Here is a 16427-nt window from a genome sequence, read left to right as displayed (position 1 = left end):
CAGACTCAACAGGGAACCCATCCTCATTTGGGTGAAACAGAAAGCAGTAAATGATCTGCATTTATACAGTGTGTAGGGTGGGAGGCAGTTCAGCTATAGTAGCTGATGTTAATTGATGTTAATATGGAGTCCAGGTAGTTATTGAAGACCCAGGTAGACTTGTAAGAAGTTCCAGTCATGAACTATCGAACTGTCAAGTCCCCAGAGAAACAGTTGCCAACACCAGTCAAGGCCAGAACCATTTTCTAGGTAGAGAGAATCATTCCCAGACACCAGACGCATCCCAGAGAGACACACGGGGCATCCATGTGACGAGATCTTCAGCCAGAAGCGGGGCACCAGGATGGGTCAGACAGGTCCAGAGGGCAGAGGGAGTCTGGATCACTGGCAGCTCAGGAACAACATGTGTAGCTCGACAGAGAGAGAGAGAAAGAGTGAAAGGGGGAGACAGGAGGAAAGAGGAAAAAGGAAGAGGGGGGGAAAGAGAAGAAGAGGAGAGATGGCAGTTAGGTATGGTCACAGTCACACGATGTATAATGTGAATGTATATTAACTGTAGAGTGCAAGCAGAGACTCCGGCAGAACTAACTATGACAGCATAACTAAAAGGGAGAGCCAGAAGGAAACACAAACATGAGGGCTTCCTGACATGTAAAGCAAACAATCACCTCACCGTCAGCAAACCTGAGTGATCAATGAGAGTGAGGAAGACAGCATCCAAACATACCAGTTCACCATAATACTCTACGTCCATGAGTCCCCCAGATCTGCTCCTTTACCTATGGCAAATCTATTTATAAAAATGCTTGGCTAAATAAATAGGTTTTTAGCCTGGACTTAAACACTGAGACTGTGTCTGAGTCCCGAACACTATTTGGAAGACTATTCCATAACTTTGGGGCTTTGTAAGAAAAAGCTCTGCCCCCAGCTGTATTTTTCATAATACGCGGTACTGACAAGCAGCCTGCATCCTTTGATCGAAGTAGGCGTGGCGGATCGTAAGACACTAGCAGTTCGCTCAGATACTGCGGCGCGAGACCATTTAATGCTTTATATGTCAAGAGTAGTATTTTAAAATCAATGCGAAATTTCACAGGGAGCCAATGGAGTGAAGATAAGATAGGGGTGATGTGCTCATATCTTCTGGTTCTGGTGAGGACTCTCGCTGCTGCATTCTGGACTAGCTGAAGCTTATTTATGCATCTAGCTGAACAACCAGACAGTAAGGCATTACAATAGTCCAACCTAGAGGTAATAAAAGCATGAACTAGTTTTTCTGCGTCGTTTAGCGACAATAAATGTCTTATTCTGGCAATATTTCTGAGGTGAAAGAATGCTATCCTGGTAGTTTTATCTACATGTGCTTTAAATGAAAGGCTGGAATCAATAATCACACCAAGGTCTTTCACTGTTGCATTTGATGGAACAGAAAGGCCATCTAAAGTTACGGTGTGATCTAAAATTTTACTCCTAGCTGTATGCGGTCCTATGACTAGAACTTCTGTCTTATCCGGATTTAGCAGAAGGAAGTTAATTAGCATCCAATTTCTTATGTCCTGCACACATTGCTCAATTTTAGTAAGCTGTTTTTTCTCATCAGGTTTTGCTGAGACATATAACTGTGTATCGTCAGCATAAGAATGAAAACTAATACCATGCTTACGGATTATGTTGCCCAGAGGAAGCATGTGAAGGGAAAAAAGCAGTGGACCTAAAACTGAACCCTGCGGAACGCCAAACTCCACTAGAGAACATGCAGAATAATCACCATTTAAGTCTACATACTGATAACGATGGGTCAGATAGGATCTGAGCCAAGAGAGGGCTGTACCCTTAATTCCCACTACATTTTCTAATCTGTGAAGAAGAATAGCGTGATCAACGATGTCAAAAGCTGCACTGAGGTCAAGTAGTACAAGCATAGTTACACAACCCTGATCAGAGGCCAATAGAATGTCATTTACTACTTTAACGAGCGCTGTCTCTGTACTGCGATGAGGCCTAAATCCTGACTGATACAGTTCATGTATGCCATTTCTATGTATATATGAGCATAGCTGCTCCGCTACCATCTTTTCCAAAATCTTAGAGATAAAGGGGAGGTTTAATATTGGTCTGTAACTAGACATCTGACAGGGGTCAAGGTCAGGTTTCTTAATTATTGGTTTGATAACTGCTAATTTAAAAGATTTTGGAACATATCCAATGCTGAGTGAAGAATTAATTATTCTCAACAGGGGTTCTATTATTGCTGGTACTATCTGTTTAAGAAAATGTGTCGGTACAGGATCTAATATACAGGTTGATGAATTTGAAGAAGAGATGAGTGAAATTAGTTCATTCTCTTCAAGGGGAGTAAAGTATTCTAGGTTCTGATCTGACATGGCTAGATTAACATCTGCATCAATTACATTGTTCGGTTTCAAAACCTCAATTTTATGCCTAATATTTACAATTTTATTATTAAAAAAGTTCATGAAGTCCTCACTATTGCATGATGTTGTTGTGGAGATTTCTGCAGTGGTCTTATTTCTGGTTAATTTGGCTACAGCATTAAATAAGAATCTAGGATTATTTTTGTTATTTTCTATAAGAGTGGAGAGATATGTTGATCTAGCTACACTAAGAGCTTTTCTATAGTTCAGGATGCTCTCCTTCCATGCTATTTAAAATACTAGTAATTTAGTTTGACGCCATTTACGTTCTAATTTCCGAGCGGTCTGTTTTAAAGTGCGCGTGTGATCGTTATACCAGGGAGCAAGTTTCTTATCTCTAATAATTTTTCTTTTGACTGGAGCTACATTATCTAAGGTATAGCGAAATGTCGACTCTAAATATTCAGGCGCCTGATCGAGTTCTGTGGGGTCAGACGGTGATCTAATCAAAGTTGGGAACTCTGGGAGATTACTGATAAAACTCTGTTTGGTAGTTAATGTGAATGTACGTTTCATACGGTAGCGCGGCGCTGTGTGAACATTATTATTGTGACACACTTGAATTGAGACAAGATAGTGATCTGAGAGAACTTCAGATAGTGGTACTGTGAATAAATTTCTTATACTTAATCCAAATAATATTATTAAATCTAAAGTGTGACCTGCTTTATGAGTGGGTCCTACTACACACTGATTTACTCCTACCGAGTCCAGTATAGACATAAATGCAGTTCTCAGAGGGTCTTCTGGGTTTTCAAAATGAATATTAAAATCTCCAGCAATTAGCACTTTGTCTACAGAAACGACTAGATTTGAAAGGAAATCTGCAAATTCACTAAGAAATTCCAAGTACGGCCCTGGAGGTCTGTAAATGACAATTAGCGGGATCGACTGAGCTGACTTAATATAGTCAAATACAATTATGTTACTATAAAGAATTTCAAATGAATTGAATTTGTGTCCGTGTTTTTGTACAATAGTCACATTATCATTGTGAATAACTGCGACGCCTCCTCCTCTACCAGTTAACCGAGGCTGGTGTATGTAGCTGTATCCAGGAGGACTAGCTTCATTTAGAGCTACATACTCGTCCTGTTTAATCCAGTTTTCTGTTAAACAGAGTATATCAAACTCCTGATCTGTGATAATTTCATTAACTATAACTGCTTTAGATGCGAGAGATCTAATATTTAACAGTCCTAGCTTCAGATCAGAGGTGCCGGCTGCGCATTCAGTCTGATCCAAGTTTGTAGTCTTTATGTTAATTAAATTACTAAAACAGACTTTCTGAGTCTTTCTAAATTTGATTTTAGCTCGGGGAACAGACACAGTCTCAATAGAGTGAACCCTGAGTGACGACTCTATGCAGCTAGCAGACGGTTGGTTTATAGAGAGCATCCTGACGGGAAATATCACGACCTGGTTCGGGAACAGCACCATGCAGGACAGACGAGCTCTACAGAGGGTGGTGCGATCAGCTGAGCGCATCATCCGCATCGAGCTCCCTGACCTGCACTCGATCTACAGCAAGCGGTGCTTGACCAAGGCCAGGAAGATCGTGAAGGACCTCAGCCACCCCAATAACGGACTGTTTACTTTGTTGCGGTCTGGGAAGCGATTCCGCTCCTTGAAGGCCAACACAGAGAGACTAAGGAGGAGCTTCTTCCCGCAGGCAATAAGGTCTCTTAACCACAACCACGAACTAACACAATCTTTTCATAATTGATCAAATCAATCAATCTTTTTACATCCATAAACACTATGGACAATTACACGCTCACCTTACTTCATATCTACACTACATTTTGTACATCTTCATCCTGGACCATTGCACAAAGACACTTTAATAACTTTGCACACCTACCTTCACAACTACACTACATGTTTACGTTTACATCCTGGACCAGTGCACAAAGACACTTTAATAACCTCTGCACAAAGACACTTTCTTCTATGCATATTTGCACACCAGTACAGTATATTTTAATTTGTACAGTATATTTCTATTTTTATGCACATTATGTTTCTATTTTTATTTTCAGTTCTATTTTTTCCTAGTTAAATTAAATTTTTTTATTTAATTTCTATCGTATTCTTTTATTTATATTTATTTCTTATTTGTAACCTTTAATTCTCTTTTAGGGTCAATAGCAGTCGTATAATACATTTCACTACATTTCGTACTGTGTATGTGACAAATAAAATTTGAATTTGAATTTGATATATATTGAATGGATTCTGAATATATTGAATGGATTCTGAATATATTGAATGAAAAGTCTGAATATATTGAATGGTTTCTGAATAAATTTAATGAAACTTGATATATATTGAATGAAACATGACGTCATCGAAACACAGCGCCATCTTTAGGAGGAATGAGTGAGTCCGCGAGAAACTTGGTTGCTGCGATTATGAGAAATGCAGAGATGGTCAACACGTTAGTGAGTTTCATGTACGGCCCAAAGTCCATTTCTTCCTCCTTTCCCCGTCCGAGTACTTACACTAGTGTTGTATAAAGTGATGTTTGGTAGCGAGAGTGAAGACGGTTACACTCATTGATTCGTATTCAAAAACAAAGGCAATCAAGCCGAAGCAGTTAAGAGTCCAGTTGATGTGCAAACAACAGAATTAGGCATAAGGCGAGCTCCGTAACAGCTGACCGTAACAGCCTACTGTACTTTTACGACGAAACGCTGGGCTTAAATACAACACAAATTAACTGGGAAAACCAAACGCAGCTGTGACACATTAGGGAGGAAAAAGTAATAACAACACGTGGCGGGTTTAAACGTATTCGAATGTGGAAATCTGATATTGAGTGCGGCTTACGTTACCACTTTGGGCCGTACACACACTCACTAACGTGTTGACCATCTTTTCATTTCTCAGAATCGCAGCAACCAAGTTTCTCGCGGACTCACTTATCCTTTCTAAAGATGGCGCTGTGTTTTGATGACATCATGGTTCAATCAATATATTCAGACTTTTCATTCAATATATTCAGAATCCATTCAATATATATCAAGTTTCATTCAATATATATCGAGCTTCATTCAATATATTCAGAATCCATTCAATATATATCGAGTTTCATTCAATATATACAGATTTTTCATTCAATTCTCTCATGAATATTTTCCTAAACGGCTTGCCATAATATATATATATATATATATATATATATACAGTGGTGTGAAAAACTATTTGCCCCCTTCCTGATTTCTTATTCTTTTGCATGTTTGTCACACAAAATGTTTCTGATCATCAAACACATTTAACTATTAGTCAAAGATAACACAAGTAAACACAAAATGCAGTTTTTAAATGATGGTTTTTATTATTTAGGGAGAAAAAAAATCCAAACCTACATGGCCCTGTTTGAAAAAGTAATTGCCCCCTGAACCTAATAACTGATTGGGCCACCCTTAGCAGCAATAACTGCAATCAAGCGTTTGCGATAACTTGCAACAACTCTTTTACAGCGCTTTGGAGGAATTTTAGCCCACTCATCTTTGCAGAATTGTTGTAATTCAGCTTTATTTGAGCTGAACTGCCTTTTTAAGGTCATGCCACAACATCTCAATAGGATTCAGGTCGGGACTTTGACTAGGCCACTCCAAAGTCTTCATTTAGTTTTTCTTCAGCCATTCAGAGGTGGATTTGCTGGTGTGTTTTGGGTTATTGTCCTGCTGCAGCACCCAAGATCGCTTCAGCTTGAGTTGACGAACAGATGGCCGGACATTCTCCCTCAGGATTATTTGGTAGACAGTAGAATTCATGGTTCCATCTATCACAGCAAGCCTTCCAGGTCCTGAAGCAGCAAAACAACCCCAGACCATCACACTACCACCACCATATTTTACTGTTGGTATGATGTTCTTTTTCTGAAATGCTGTGTTACTTTTACGCCAGATGTAACGGGACACGCACCTTCCAAAAAGTTAAACTTTTGTCTCGTCGGTCCACAAGGTATTTTCCCAAAAGTCTTGGGAATCATTGAGATGTTTTTTTAGCAAAATTAAAAGGAGCTTCAATGTTCTTTTTGCTCAAAAGTGGTTTGCGCCTTGGAAATCTGCCATGCAGGCCGTTTTTGCCCAGTCTCTTTTTTATGGTGGAGTCGTGAACACTGTCCTTAATTGAGGCAAGTGAGGCCTGCAGTTCTTTAGATGTTGTCCTGGGGTCTTTTGTGGCCTCTCGGATGAGTTGTCTCTGCGCTCTTGGGGTAATTTTGGTCGGCTGGCCATTCCTGGGAAGGTTCACCACTGTTCCATGTTTTTGCCATTTGTGGATACTTCTCTGTGTCAGGTAGCTCCTATTTAAGTGATTTCTTGATTGAAACAGGTGTGGCAGTAATCAGGCCTGGGGGTGACTACAGAAATTGAACTCAGGCGTGATAAACCACAGTTAAGTTATTTTTTAACAAGGGGGGCAATCACTTTTTCACACAGGGCCATGGAGTTTTTTTTCTCCCTTAATAACGTAAACCTTCATTTAAAAACTGCATTTTGTGTTCAATTATGTTATTTTTGACTAATAGTTAAATATGTTTGATGATCAGAAACATTTTGTGTGACAAACATGCAAAAGAATAAGAAATCAGGAAGGGGGCAAATAGTTTTTCACCCCACTGTATATATATATATATATATATATATATATATATATATATATATATATATAATGTATAGTATGTATGTGTGTGTAAATATGTATATACATGTATGTGTGGCCATAATATTTGTACATTGTCTCAAAATAAAGTGTGTTAAAACTCAAAACTCTCTCTCTCTCTCTCTCTCTCACACACACACACACACACACACACACACACACACATGGTGTAATGGTTGCTGTCTTACTGTATGGTAATCTAAAATAATTATTTATAAACTTTTTAATTTTGTGAAGCTGCTTTGAGACAATGACCATTGTTAAAAGCGTTACTGTATATAATTAAAATTAATTTAATTAAAATATTTTTAGATTCTCCTTATAATGTAAATTTGTTATATAATAATATTAATAATAATAATAATAATAATAATAAGATTCTGTAATAAATATAACACAGCAAGCATATTACTTTCTATTCCATAAGACATTAAAAAATAAATTTAGCTAAAAGATGATAGTATACATCATATTGAGGTGCATTTTGTTTTAGAAAGTTAGTTTATTTAAGTAATAACAGCAAAAAGAGTGAAAAAAAATAATTTTTAAGAAAGAACATTAATTAATGCCGAGTCTATGTGGAATACTTGCAGTGTTACAATTATTTTAATGCATTTTCTGAACCATGGATAAAACAAAGCATAAATAACTGGGTTGATGGCAGAGTTGAGACAAAACAAGATTGAGACGTTTTGAAATGCTTTTGTCTGTAGTTCAATTATACTATCTAAAAAACTGTAAATAAAATATGGAAGTAAACATAACAAAAATACAGACACTAAAATGCCGAGGACTTTAGCTGCTTTTCTTTCAGATTTCATTGAGTGTGAGGTGATTTTATATGCTTTAGGTCTTGTGTGATTATTAAGCTCTCTGATAGCAGTGGCATGTTTCTTAGCAATTACAAAAACCAGGGTATACAATATGATTATGACAAAACATGGAAATATAAATGAATATACAAAATCAATTATAGTCCAAACCTCATTTAGGAAAATAAAACACTCGCCAGGGCACATTACAGAACTTGTGAAGTTTCCATTAAAATATAGGACTGCTATGGTATAGCCCACAACTACGCACCAGTCAAAAAACATTACAACACAAGTCATTTTTACTGATACAACATTCATGTAAAGAAATGGATTTGAAAGAGCCAAATACCGATCCACAGCAATCAGAGCAATAGTATATATTGATATTGTAAATATTCCACCAATAAACCAATAGATGGTACAGAAAACTGTCCCAAAAATCCAGCATGACTCAATAGTCCAGATTAACATTGGCGGCATGACAAAAATGCCAGCAAAAAAATCTGATACAGCCAGAGAGAGCACAAGCATGTTAGTCGGTGTGTGAAGCTGCTTGAAGTGAATAACAGAGATGATGACCAGCAGATTTCCACACACAGTGAGAAGAACCACAGCAGCTGAACACACATACAGTAAGATATATAGATAAGATACAGATCTGTCTGGACAGGAGAAATGCTCACAGCGATTAAGCTGATTAAACTTAGTTAGGTTCATAAATACAGCATTTCTCTAATGCTAAAAAAAATAAATAAAACTATGAAGTTATGCTTAAATGATTTATGGCTCAACAAGCTCCTACAGTTTTATAACTTAGATAAATTGATCACGCCTCCCTAATTTGAGTGACATCATCATATATGATGTAATGCCTTGTTGAAAGGAAAGGCCTTTACTAAATAACAATAATTTCTGCATTTCATGTGCTTTCGGAGAAATTAAATAAAGTTTCTTTCATATGAAGTCTATTCATGTTCACATCAATTTGCAATCATCAGTTACAATCACGTGTATATATATATACACACACAGTGGCTTGCAAAAGTATTCGGCCCCCTTGCACTTTTCCACATTTTGTCACATTGGAGCCACAAACATGAATCAATCTCATTGGAAACACGTGAAAGACCCATACAAAGTACATAATTCCAATTTTTTTTTACTAATAAATAACTTAACAATAACTATTAACAATAATAACTTTTTATTAGATGAAGGTAGGAATGAGTGTGAAAATATGGGATGTTTGATATAGTGGCGTGGGCGGGGCGGCGGCTGACGACCAGCATGCCTTGCGGGGATGTCGGTGTATTCACTGTGATGGGGAAAGGTGTTTTGGTTAGTGGCTTCGGCCCTGTTTGTGTGTGTGAGTGTATGACGTGTGAAATGTGCTCCAGTTCAGGCTGACGCTGAAGTGGATGTGGGCTCCTGAGTGAAGGTGCTGCTCATGCCTTACATGCTGTGTGCTAAATAAAGTACTCCCAGCCATTGCACTGGGCAGCAAATAAGATCACTCCTCTCTCCAGCATTCTTCCCGGCGTAGAAACGCCACATTGGTGTCAGAAGTGGGATGGAGAGTAATGGGTTCAAGCGCACAATGGAGGACCTTCTGAAAATCCAAGCGGGCCGCCGAGTAGCGGAGCGACTACTCGCGAAGAGGAAGCGCTTTCCCGACGGCGCTAAAGTGAGCACACCACGGCAACCAACGCGGAGCGGCGAGGTGAAAATCCCGGCGCTGGATCTCGGGGCGGAGGCTGGCGCTGCGCAAGCGCCGGAGCAAGAGAGAGCTCCGTGCGCCGTTAGCCGGCAAAGCGACCTGCCGCTGCGCGAGGCCGAACGCGCTGAGCCCATATCGGCGGTACATCACAGCGGAAGAGCCGAGCGACCGCCCGCAGCTCAGTGGCGCTCGGTTCGTGAACCTAGCCGGGGACAGGGCTACCCGTCGCAGCTAGGCAACGAGCAACTCTCCGACGTTTCGCGGCGAGGCCGAGGCACGGGACAGCGTACACCAGCAGCCGCAAGACTAGCGCCGGGAGGACGCGTGGTAAGCCGCGCTGGGCTCTATATCGACTGTGTGCTGGATGGCGTCTTACTGCGGGCGCTCGTGGACACCGGCTCCACTGTTTCGCTGCTGCGCTCTGGAGTACTGGGGCAAGGCGGGTGTGTTTGCGGATGGCCTGATCCTGCCTTCAACATCTGCACCGTTGCTGGGGGCTACGTAAGGGCGTGTCGCACAGCGCGAGTCCAGGTGGGTGGACGGACTTATTCCCACGGGTTCGTTGTGGGGAATGTCGAGGAGGACTGCATTTTGGGGTTGGACATTTTGGGTAGATGGGGTGCGGTGCTGAACTTGTCCAGCGGAACTCTTCGTGGTAACTTCGGGGTAGCCAGGTTGCTTGGACCCAAACCACAGCCGGACAGGTTAGCAGCACACACCCGGGGGGCGGAACTTCCAAAAGCAGACCGAGCGGGAAATCTGCGCGCTAACACCGGCACTTTACCTCGCCGGCCGGGCAGCAAAGCGCGTGGCCGGTACTGCGAGCAAGTGGAGCGCCGTCGCGACGTAGAACACTCGACGCAGGATGTTCCCCCCGTGCGGTCCTCCAGGCCCTCATGTGGTGGGGCAGTGTGGCGTGGGCGGGGCGGCGGCTGACGACCAGCATGCCTTGCGGGGATGTCGGTGTATTCACCGTGATGGGGAAAGGTGTTTTGGTTAGTGGCTTCAGCCCTGTTTGTGTGTGTGAGTGTATGACGTGTGAAATGTGCTCCAGTTCAGGCTGAAGCTGAATTGGATGTAGGCTCCTGAGTGAAGGTGCTGCTCATGCCTTACATGCTGTGTGCTTAAATAAAGTACTCCCAGCCATTGCATTGAGCAGCAAATAAGCTCACTCGTCTCTCCAGCATTCCTTCCGGCGTAAAAACGCTACAATATTAATCAAAAGCTGGCTTTATTCTAAGAACGTTGGTGAACAAGGAAAATTGGCAGTGAAAGAGGCGAAGCAGCACTACGGGAGTCACTGCTCCAACAGGGTGACTCTAGGAGCCTGTGGATGGGACTAAGGACAATAACGGACTATAAAGCACCAACATCCGGTATGACGAACGCGGAAGCGACTCTGGCAGACGAGCTGAACACTTTCTATGCTCGCTTCGAGGCTGCATAGCGGCGCTAACGGCTGCAGACAGGAAGACACTGCCAGCACCGGAAGCGCGTTCATCATCACCGAGCATGATGTGAGGAGAGCCTTTAAGAGAGTGAACACCAGGAAAGCAGCAGGATTGGACGACATCTCAGGTGGTATTCTCACAGCCTGCGCAGACCAGCTAGCACCTGTGTTCACTGAGATATTCAACATCTCTTTATCTCAGCCGGTGATCCCCACATGCTTCAAAGAGTCCATCATTGTTCCGGTTCCGAAGAAACCTCATCCTGCTTCCCTCAACAATTATCGCCCTGTAGCCCTCACCTCAGTAGTGATAAAGTGCTTTGAGCGGCTGGTCAAAGACTTCATCATTTCTTCATTACCAGACACACTGGACCACAGTTCGCTTACCGTCCAAACCGTTCTACTGATGATGCCATCTCTCATCTCCTCCACACATCACTTACTCACTTGGACACTAGAAAGGGGAATTATGGTAAAATGCTCTTCATCGACTACAGCTCAGCATTTAATAAAAAAATTTCCTCCACACTCACCACCAAGCTGGAGCACCTGGGACTCAGCTCATCCATGTGTCAGTGGATCTCTAATTTTTTAAATGGCAGACCACAGGCAGTAAAGATGGGCGGACATGTCTCAGCTTCCATCACTTTCAGCACTGGAGCCCCCCAGGGGTGTGTCCTGCTGTACTCTTTGTACACATATGACTATGTGGCCACTACCAGCTCAACCACCATCATTAAGTTTGCTGACGACACCGTGGTACTGGGTCTGATAACTGATGACAACGAGACGGCCTACCTGAAGGAGATCTGGAGAACTGGTGCCAGAGGAACAACCTCCTTCTAAACGTCAGTAAGACAAAGGAGCTTATAGTGGACTTCAGCACTAAGCAGGAGAGGAACTACCAGACCCCCTGCTCAATCTACAGCAAGCAGAGCTGGACCAAGGCCAGGAAGATCATTAAGGACCTCAGCCATCCCAACAATGGACTGTTCCCTCTGTTGAGGTCAGAAAAGCGATTCCGCTCCCTGAAGATCAACACAGAGAGACTGAGGAGAGACTTACATTGTATATTCTGTATAGTCTGTCCAGTCATGTTATTTTATGTTATTTAATTTTTTTATTTTATATTTTATTTCATTCTTCTTAGTTAAATTTCCCTTCTTTCATTTTTTATATTTATTTCCTTGTTTTAAGGTCTTTTATCTTAAGGTCACGAGCAGATGTCACAGCATTTTACTGCATATCGTACTGTGTATGACTGTGTATGTGACAAATAAAATTTGAATTTGAATTTGAGAATTGGTAGCATGAACAGAGGTAATGAAAAATTACAGTACATGCTTCACTCTGTGATGCAACAGTCTGGTTGGTATGATACAATTGGGTTTAGCACCTGGACATCCCTTTCAGACAGCTTCATATTGCATCCACAGTTACTGTTGGAAGTGGTTTGTCCTTCTTGGTGGTATGCTGACATTACCCTGGATACTGTCGCTCTTGATGCATCACAAAGACCTGCTGTCTTGGTCACAAATGCGCCAGTGAGATGCACACCAACAATTTGTCCGCTTTTGAACTCTGATATATGAATATAATGTTGTGTGCATTGCAATATTTTAAGCAAAACTGTGCTATTACTCTGCTAATTAAACCTTCACACTCTGCTCTTACTGGTGGAATGTGCAATCAATAAAGATTGGCCACCACGCTGGGCAACCCTTACCGGAAATAAAATATGGCAATATATTGTAAAATATAATGCAATATATTAAATAATACATTTCCATTTATAAGAAACTAGTGCTTATATGTATTAATGTATTGCAATATATGAACGAACCATATATGGATATTGCAATGCAAACAAAAGCGATTATATTTATATTTATAATTGTTTGATTAAAATTAAATTGGCAAATGGCAAACTTACTTTAAATTCAGTACAAATGTCATTACCAATAATGAAATAAAATAAAAGAGACAAGAGAAAAAAAAAAAAAAAAAAAGAAGTGAAGCAACGAGATAATGTTTGTGCTCAGTGATTTCTGTATACACTTATCATTTAAGGCCAATTCTATTTCTGATTATACATTTATGACTCAAAGTTAAACTTTTTCTCATGGCCAACCCAATTAAACCTAGAGTACATGTAATTTCTAATAAAGACATAATTTCTCAAACATCTTCTTACCCTCCAAATGTGTAAGTCGCCAGTGTGTTAGAGAAATATGCAGGACATTGCCAGGCCTCGGTGTCAAGTCAGCAAAACTGACCACTTGACCAAGCATCATTCATCCAGACCTTTAGGGGGTGGCGCCTACTTTGTGCCTTTTTTCAGACCTTTAGTGCACCGCCTACTTTGCCTGCCGCAGATAAAAATTAAGAAGACAAATGCGGCCAGTAAAGTAGGTTTTACTTTTTTGGATCAAATTTAAAATTAATTACAGCAAGCAACCAATTTTCCCTTTAATATTTTTATCTTCTTTTTGACAGATTTTTTTTTTTTCACAGGAAGATTGTTACAATGCTGTGGACTTTATGTAACTCCTGTGTAAATCATACTTAATGTCTTGGTTGTGTGACATTTTGTATCAGTATCATTTAGGCTCTTGATTTGCCCGATTTTGCTGGTGTCTGGTATATTGTGTTAATTGTGTAATTTATTATACAATAAAAACTGTATATTGTAGTTTGCACATACATTTCCTTTATGTATTTATTTTATTTTAGGCATTCGCTTGATTTACAAATTAGTGGTATTAGTAAAGTGTAAATTTTTAATATTGTTAACCTGCTGGTTTTAATGTTGTGGTGGACAGAGATCAGTATGGACACTGACTGGTCTCAGGTGAGGTTTGTTGTGGCTCATCATATGCTGTTAATTAAGAATTTTTTATTTGTTCAATAAAACTATAAAATTTCTTATGTGTCTCTTGTGTTTCATGCATAAGCAAATGAGCCATAAGCATATTGCATAAGCATATTATAAAGAAATAGATGTTTCATTAAATTCAATATACTGTAGTGTATATATTGATATAGACATGAAAAGACTATAAAAGTAAGTAAACAATGGGGTTAGCACACAACCTTTCAGTGTGCCAGTATTTTCAGGATTATATTGGATGAGATGTACTGTAGGGCCTAGCTGTAGTGTGCTGAGTGTGCTCTCATAGGGAACTAAGCTGTTAACTTACTATATAACATCTAATTATATAGTAATGGCTCAGCTGGTACCGTATGTTAATGAACTGACCTATAGTCCAAAAATTACATATGTGTTCTGGCCCTCTAGATGGCGAGTCAGGGCTGTGTGGACAATTAGAGAGATGGCATTATCTGTATATCTAGTCTGTAAGTGAACTGATTTAGGTCCAGGGAGAAGTAATGTTGTAAGTAATGTTGGCTTTGATGCATGATAGGACCAGTCTTTTAAAGTACTTTATTGTTGGTATTAGAGCTATTTTTCAAGTATCATTCATATTGCTGATGTTTGTTTTCTTTGGCACTGGAACAATGATGGCTGGCTTAAGCTATGCAGGTATGCATTTCTATTGTCAGGGAAATCACAAACTGATCAGCAATGTTCCTGAGCACCTGTCTGGAAACTCTGTCCAGGCCTGCAGCTTTAAGTTACGTTAAGCCTTTGTCACATAGACATTACAGCATAGTGAAATTCCTTCTTTGCATATGCCAACGCAACTGAGGTCAGCCATGATACATAAAGTGCCCCTGGAGCAAATAGAGTTAAGGGCCTTGCTGTAAACAGTGACAACCTGGTAAAGCTGGGGATGCTTTAGCCCTCTGAGCCACCACAGTGCACCCACAGCTTTACGTGGATTAATCCTCTGTACATCATAAAATTATACAGAAAAGTATTAACTCTATTTTGAAATTCTTCAAATCTATGTTCTGGCCCAAATTAATAACTTTTAGTTGTTTATAATAAAATCATTTAATTGAGTTCACATTAAATATCTTAACAGAAATAATAAAACTAATCCAAATTCAATACAAATGACCTCTTCTAACAATTACTGCAGTCTCAGAATTATTCAAACCCCTGTATAAAATCCCCCTATTACAAAATTTGTAAAACAGGTGTTCTCTTAAGCACACCTGATGCTATTATTGTACTGGATTGCTGTACTGGATTTAGAACACATAAAATACCTGGAATTTCTAGAGATTCGTTAATGGAGGCGTTTGTCAAGAGTGTTGTCCACAGCATTAAGAGAAGAAACCACTGACTAATAAGGACAAGAATATAAAAAAAATCGCAATGGTTTTAAATGTTCCTACAAATACAGTAAGTGCATACTTAACACATAGAGGTCTCCATGCCCACAGCTCCACTACTGACCATAAAACACAAGAAAAGTCCTATAAAAAACACAAAAGTTTTAGAATTCTGCTTAGTGGACTCATGAAACAAAACTTTAACCTTTTGACCTATAAATCATTATGTGTGAAGCCGAAAGTATAACCCTGTCTACAGTGAAGCATGGTAGTTACTCGGAAGTGCTCTTGGGCTGCTTTGCCTCTTTTGGCACTGGAAACCTGCACAGTGTTGAGGGAAGATGGTTTCAATCAAGTATATGGAAATCCTTAAAGAAAATGTCATGCCATCTGTAAGAAAGCTGAAATATTGCATCATTGGGCCTTCCAACAAGGCAGCCCAAGCAGATTTCAGTGTCCCCCTAGACTGGGTTCCATTACAGTTGCCTGACTGTAATCCAATGAAAAATAGTTGGTTGTTTTAAAAAAAAAAAAAATGCAGTAGCAGAACCCAAACCCAATAATTTTAATGAAATAGAGGCCATTGCTTATAAGGAATGGGTTAAGATCTCACACTGAGGGACCTTAATGTCTGGCTACACATCAAGGTTGCTGCGAGTCATAATAGCTAAAGGAGACTCTTTTCTGTCGACCTTATTGCATCTGTTTATTTTTCATGCATGCAAAATGTAGGTTTTTCCCCCCTTTTTTGGTATTTTTGTATTATTTTACATAATACGCTGCTGAATTTGATTGGAATTCAGAAATGTCTTTCATAAAAGAAACAGATAGATACTGTAGATAGATAGATCAAAAGATAGAACTAGTCTTCCTTCTTTATTACTTCATGAAGCAATATTTTTACTTTAAAGTGTGTTTATACTTCATTTATTTATTATTGTAGGCTTTGGGAGAAAATTTAATACATAGTATCTCTTTAAAAAAAGATTTTATAATACTGTTATTTTTTTATTTATTCGTATTATATGTCTATCTTACAAAAAGCAAATATTGATCTTAGCTAGTACAGTATTGTTTGCATTAAAAGAAGAAAA

The 16427-nt window shown here is 39.8% G+C and overlaps 1 protein-coding gene across 1 annotated transcript; it reads right to left on the bottom strand.

The window, feature by feature from the left end:
* Positions 1–7654: 7654 nt before the first annotated feature.
* On the bottom strand, positions 7655–8641 carry LOC128515651 (trace amine-associated receptor 13c-like). The gene has a single exon (XM_053489748.1). It carries the CDS (start codon positions 8639–8641, stop codon positions 7655–7657), a length of 987 nt encoding a protein of 328 aa, XP_053345723.1.
* Between the last annotated feature and the right edge of the window lie 7786 nt (positions 8642–16427).

The sequence above is a fragment of the Clarias gariepinus genome, chromosome 2 (assembly GCF_024256425.1).
Source record: "Clarias gariepinus isolate MV-2021 ecotype Netherlands chromosome 2, CGAR_prim_01v2, whole genome shotgun sequence".
Lineage (NCBI taxonomy): Eukaryota > Metazoa > Chordata > Actinopteri > Siluriformes > Clariidae > Clarias > Clarias gariepinus.
The sequence above is the reverse complement of the archived record's forward strand: the minus strand, read 5'-3'. Positions and strand labels throughout refer to the sequence as shown.

Coding starts and splice junctions, on each gene's coding strand:
- LOC128515651 (XM_053489748.1), bottom strand. CDS start 8,641: ATGAACCTAACTAAGTTTAATCAGCTTAATCGCTGTGAGCATTTCTCC.